The sequence below is a fragment of the Melanaphis sacchari genome, unplaced genomic scaffold (genome assembly GCF_002803265.2).
Source record: "Melanaphis sacchari strain LSU unplaced genomic scaffold, SCAv2.0 Contig405_pilon_pilon, whole genome shotgun sequence".
Lineage (NCBI taxonomy): Eukaryota > Metazoa > Arthropoda > Insecta > Hemiptera > Aphididae > Melanaphis > Melanaphis sacchari.
The window spans coordinates 42,533-48,532 of record NW_020271259.1 but is presented as its reverse complement, the minus strand read 5'-3'; the positions used below and the strand labels follow the sequence as shown (position 1 = coordinate 48,532).

Here is a 6,000-nt window from a genome sequence, read left to right as displayed (position 1 = left end):
GGGGGGGGTTGGGGGTTCTCGGTGGTCCGGCGCGTGAACACCACCGGGGCGGGGTTCGCGCACCCTCTCGTCTAACACCTGACCCCTGTTTCGCGGTCTCGCGGGACTTAACGGAAAACCGATCGGATGTTAGCTGGTCAACACTAACTACTGTATTCCGCGTTGGCCGTAAACCGTGTGAACGAGTAAAAAATAAAACTTTCGAATGGCCGACAGTTATTTTGACGGATCGTGTCATGAAATCTTCATCATTTATATCGACGAAAATTTAATGGAAACGTTCACACGACGACTTGTTTTTTGTGCTCGTATTAAAATTATATAAGTTGAGGCAATTCTTTCAAAAGCAATCGATCATAATATTGTTATTGCTCTTGTACATTTATTATTATTTTTTTTTTTTAATTCCAATTTTTACTATTTTTTTTTTTTTTTTTAAGTTTCTACTTTTCTGAACGAAAGCGCACATTTTTAATTGTATTTTCAAATTAGGATATTTTTATAGGAATTATAATTGGAATTGGAATTGGAATTGGAATTTTGAACGAGTATTAGCTTATAAGTGTATTTTATTGTTCAGACCAGCGGATTTGATTGTTATAAGAGTATCCTATAAAATGTTGTAGTTCTACTACTCCGCTCGTCACATCGTTTCAACTTGAAATAATAATAAGTTATAACTAAAATTACAAAGTCTGAAATTCGGTTTTCATTTATTGACGTTTTTAGATATATACTCTGCTTTTAAATTCGATGTAAAAAATGTATGCTGTGATTTAAAAAAATATAAAATAAAAAAATATTTATATTATATAAATAAATATACAATTTTAAATTTGAATTTGTCATGAACTTAAAATATGTTATCAAAATAAATTATTAAATATTTGAATAGGTATTAAATTTTGAAAAACGTTAATGTTTTTCAATAAGTGTTTAGTTTTAAAAGAACCACATTGTTTAATTATAGGTACTGAATATTAAATGGGTTTTTTTTTTTTTTTTTTAAATGAATTGTTTTATGTTTGATAGAAGTTCATTCTGATAATTATTTGTTTGTTAATGTCAAAAATAGAGAGTTTTAAATTGATGATGACATTTTAATAGTAGCGCACGTAATTTTTTAATTCATAAATACTATGAAGAAATCAAAAAAAAAAAATTATGGGACAATATTAAATTTTTTATTTTTTATTTCTATCCATCGGGAAGATAAGTGTTATATTGTTTAAACTAAAAAAAAAAAAAAAAAAAAACAAAAAAAAACTGCCAAAATAAAATCAAAACGCAGAAATTTGATCTAATGTTTACCAGTAGTCGATCGGTAACAATAACGTTTCCTTAAATATGAACATCGAGTCGGTATTTTGTATTTTATTACCGGGTATAAAGTCATAGCACATAGCACTAAAACTGATTGGTTGACAGAATGTTGATTGGATGGGAGTTTTGTAGAGAGAAGAGCTTATGCTCGCTTACGGGCTATGTCAGTTCGGATGACACTGTTTTGTAACTAAAATATTACAATCATGACATGTAAATTCCTCCCATACATCTTCTCTATCGCTCAACATACAATTGCCTTAACAGCTTCAAATATTTCGAAGAGAATCGGACGTGCAAGACACGAGTACAGATGTTGTCGTTTCGATTCTGAGACAAGTAAAATGTAAACAATGTCAAATGATGTAGTACTCGGAAAATATTCATACTTATAGTTCCTAATATTATGACTCATTAGTCACAATAACACTACACCTGTTGTAATAATAACAACATTACCTACTTCTGTAGTTTTGATTAGGTCAAGCGTTTCGGTGTACAGTCCACACTAAAAAATCACTTAAGATATTTCGTGCGTGACATGATATAAATTTTTTACGAATGTCGGAATGTCGTGGGAATCACAAAAATAAAAAAAATAGTGCAAAAAATATTATTCATCCGTTAAAACCGTTATAGTATTATAAATTTAGATGGGGTTCAATCACTTGAAAATGTGTAATCAAGTGGAATTTTTTTTCTGACTTTTGGCAAGCGTTTAGGCTTTTATTATTATTATTTTTTTCAAAGATTCTTCCAAAAAAAAGACCACTCGGTTGGAAGTCATTAACAAACTTTTTTCTTTGGAATATAACTATTTAATTTTCATAAGCTTGAAAGCTTGATAAAAAAAAAAAAAAAAAAATGTTTATTTTGACCTAAATATTTGGCAATTTAAAGAGCGATTAGAGAGTTGTTAGTAAAGTGTAGTACAGTAATTGTTAATAATTTTTAAAGAATAATGATGGTGTAAATAAAGGTGAAATGTATATACTAAGAACAAAATAAAAAAATGTATCTATAATATTATTATTACATAATATTCAAATTAATTGAATTAATTGTTTATAATGTCAAACAGTAGTTTTACTTATAAACCTAAAATACTTCAGAGAATTATCAAAGTTTCAGTTACATAATATTATAATTTGGTTTACCACCGTGTTATGTAATTGAAGTTGTATAACTCGATTGAAATACATTGCATTTATTCAGTCATGTAAATAATTTACAGAATTCATAAAATAATTTATGGAATTCATGGCTGTATAATTTATTTAGACATGGTTCATTTAGACTTCAAAATGTTGTTTTATATTATGTTTAATTAAATCCTTTATTCTTAGTTATAATTACAAGACAAAATAATTTCAACGAAACTTTAAACTTGTATAATAACCGACTGTACCTAGTCTGTTGTGAAGGTAGAAGAAATAATTTGAAGCAAATATTTCTTTAAGTACTGCACTGACGAAGAATGATTTTCTATTGTAATTGATTTAAAAATACATTAAACACACTATTGCATGTATACCGTAAATAAATATATAAATTGATATTAATTTACAGCAATTCAAACTGGGAATGAAATTAATAAAATATAGCAGTAAGCCAGTAACCATTATGGAATTATATTATTTACCTGTTCTTGTAAGGCTACAAGTTTATCTTCGACATTAGCCAAACGTTCTTCAAACGCATCGTATCGGTTACTCATGTCTGATACGATTTCATAAACAGTGTTCTGCGTCTGAAAATATATAAATCATTATCCATATTTATTGTTATGGTCAAGGTAATTTCTTTTACTCACTTTGGCCATGTCTGTTATTGTATTTGCGTTGTCCATTAATTTTCTTTGGTCCATTTTTACTTTTCTCAACCTAAGGTAAATATGAAAATATTTATTTTAAACTAAAAACATAACACCCGAGCTTTATTCAGCCCACCGTCGAAGTATCGAGTATTATCTTTCAAACTGTTTACTTGAAAAATGTTCGCATTCAGTTGGAATACGATTGTTGATAAAATAAAAACTCTTGTTATCCCCTCGAGTGTAGTGCGGTAGTTTTAATTGAAGAGTTTAATTGAAAAAGGTTTGTGTATGTCGTGTAGTCGTTCATCGGGAAACTACTAGTATTTAATTATTACAAGCGCGTTGTGTTGGAAAAACTTATTATTTTTTATTCAACTCGATGAAATTGTAAAAAGAAAATGTATTTGACTATATACTGTGCGCTACAAATACAATAATAGAATGTTTGGAGACAAAATATGATTGAATTTGAACAATATAACGAACGCCATTTTACGACCGTTTTTAGTCACTTAAGTCAGTAATGATTTTTTTTTTGTCTAGAATTTCATTTAACGGTAGAATGACGTATTGGACGATATTGAATTTTAATAAACTTACGCGTATATGGCCAACAAAAATTTTCGTTGGTGTGTTCGAACCCTGCCTGCATTCACCCTTTTCACCAGTCTGGTGTGTTTATAGATCAGCCACGTCTCCCTGAGGACGTTGGCCGCAGCGTTTTTCAGCTGAAAATGAAATATATTTTTTATGAAAAAAAATCATCTATAATAATAGTATACAAATTATTCAATGTTATACTCGTTTTGTTAGTTGAGTATCCATCATGAAGTTATGGACATGTTTTTCTGCTCTAGACAGTTCCATCTTTCGTGACACAACAGCCACTAGAAGTGCTGTGCACCCGGCACCCTGGAAACATCATTTTAGCCATAGTTATTTAAGACCAGCATTGGTGGTGGAAATAAAATTGCAGGAAAAATGTTGAAGGAGAAAAACAACACACTACATTATAGTTAGTATAGTTGTCTATTTATTGTGTTTGATGATCAAAGCCAACATAAATTTGTTCATGCAAAGTTATTAATATAAGTTTGTGTGGAAGTTTGTTTTATAAATGATTGATGATGTTTAAAGAATAACAAAAACCGTAAGTGGGGTACATTTTTAAAATATATTTTTTGTTTAAGACGACGATGATGATATTATGATAGTAATAATAATAATAATAATAATAATCATAATAATAATAATAATATAATAGCTCTATTCATGCAATTTAAAAGGCTTTATGTACTAGTAGAAATTAATGCTTATTTTGATATTTTAATTAACAGTTAAATTTGTTAAAAGCGTAGTGTTTAACTCTTTTGTTTAACTCTGATGGAAAGTAAGGACTAGGTTACTGATGTTATCAGAAAAGTTCATTGGTGTGATCTAATTTTTGATGTCATAGTATTAGACCCACTGCTTAGTCGATGTTTAAATAAAATATATTATTTTGTTCTTTCATTCGTCCACGTAGAATTAAAATATTATTAGCTTGCTTTTTGCTAGATAGTTAGTAAAGTGGAAAATCAAAGTATGTTCCATTATAATATCAATGTGTATTTTGGAGTCGTTGTATTACAGTTACAGATGTACTCCATATCATCGAATAAATCTCGGTGTTTTGTGTTTGGATGTACACTTTATCAACCACTAAATACATTAAGTTTTCTTGTAAAAAATAATGGAGTGCACATTTTTTTATTTATTTATACAAATCAACAAGCGTTTGAATGCCCAATAAACCGTATATTATGTTCATGCAATATTAAACAAAGAAGTTCCTGTACAGTTTTACTTAAAAATAAAATAATATTACAACGTGCATCCCGGGTTAGTGAAAAATTGAAAAATTATTTACACATTATAATAATGCTAGTAGAGTTTTCGTTTAATTTTTAAAGCCCAAATATTATTTTCTTGAAACGTGAATGAGGCAAAATAGTGTTAGACAAAGCGTGATACATTTGACATTGCATGGCGATTAGGCATGTTTAGTGTTTTCATAAAAAAGTATACACAAATATTTCATACTATCCTGTTTGTCTTTATTTTTTAATTAATAAATTATCATGATATTATATATATATATATATATATATATATTATCTAACAACTATTTGTTAAATTATTATAGAATATAGTGGTATTTTCGAATTGAATGGGAGCTTGTATAATATATGTAGTAGTGCACCGAGACACCACATTTGCCTATCCAGGACGCCGTGTCACCGACTATAGTATATGTCTATACTCTATAGTATATGTCTATAATATATTTTATTGATAGTTACAATATGGTGTCTATACCTAAATCTAAGACAGTGCGTCTATACACGTAGTAGTGTCTAATTTCTAAGTAATTATAATAATTACAAATCATTGCAACAAAATTGTACAATATCACTTGTGATTTTCACAGCAGTATCAACAATGTTTTACATAAATTATGAAATATCTATAATATTATTGTATCTAAAGCGCTATTGAAACTACTGTACAAGGGCTTTATATATTTATAAAGCACATCTACGCGTTTTGCATAGTGTTCGGAATGTTGAAGTAAGACACTTGGAATTTGCATCATATGAGCGGTCCTTAAAATAATTGCTTTGAAACGCTTTTACATGTAATTATTATTATTGTTATATCAAAGGGATTCATATAAACCATGTTTGATGAAAAAGGAAGAATGTAAAGTTAGACAACAAAGTATAATATATATAATGTATATATATATATATATTTAAATATAGCGTAGTTTTCTGTAAGTAAGATAGATGGTATGTGTCGGAGAATATTCATAATTTTAT

The 6,000-nt window shown here is 28.6% G+C and overlaps 1 protein-coding gene across 1 annotated transcript in view; it reads right to left on the bottom strand.

The window, feature by feature from the left end:
- LOC112597281 (small conductance calcium-activated potassium channel protein) overlaps positions 1-6,000 on the bottom strand; it is a 33,257-nt gene that overhangs the window by 6,433 nt on the left and 20,824 nt on the right. The window contains exons 5-8 of the mRNA XM_025343250.1: positions 3,941-4,051; positions 3,740-3,867; positions 3,137-3,206; positions 2,966-3,073 (exon numbers count right to left, since the gene is read on the bottom strand). Coding sequence (XP_025199035.1) covers positions 2,966-3,073; positions 3,137-3,206; positions 3,740-3,867; positions 3,941-4,051 — 417 coding nt within the window. The remainder of the gene's footprint in view (positions 1-2,965; positions 3,074-3,136; positions 3,207-3,739; positions 3,868-3,940; positions 4,052-6,000) is intronic.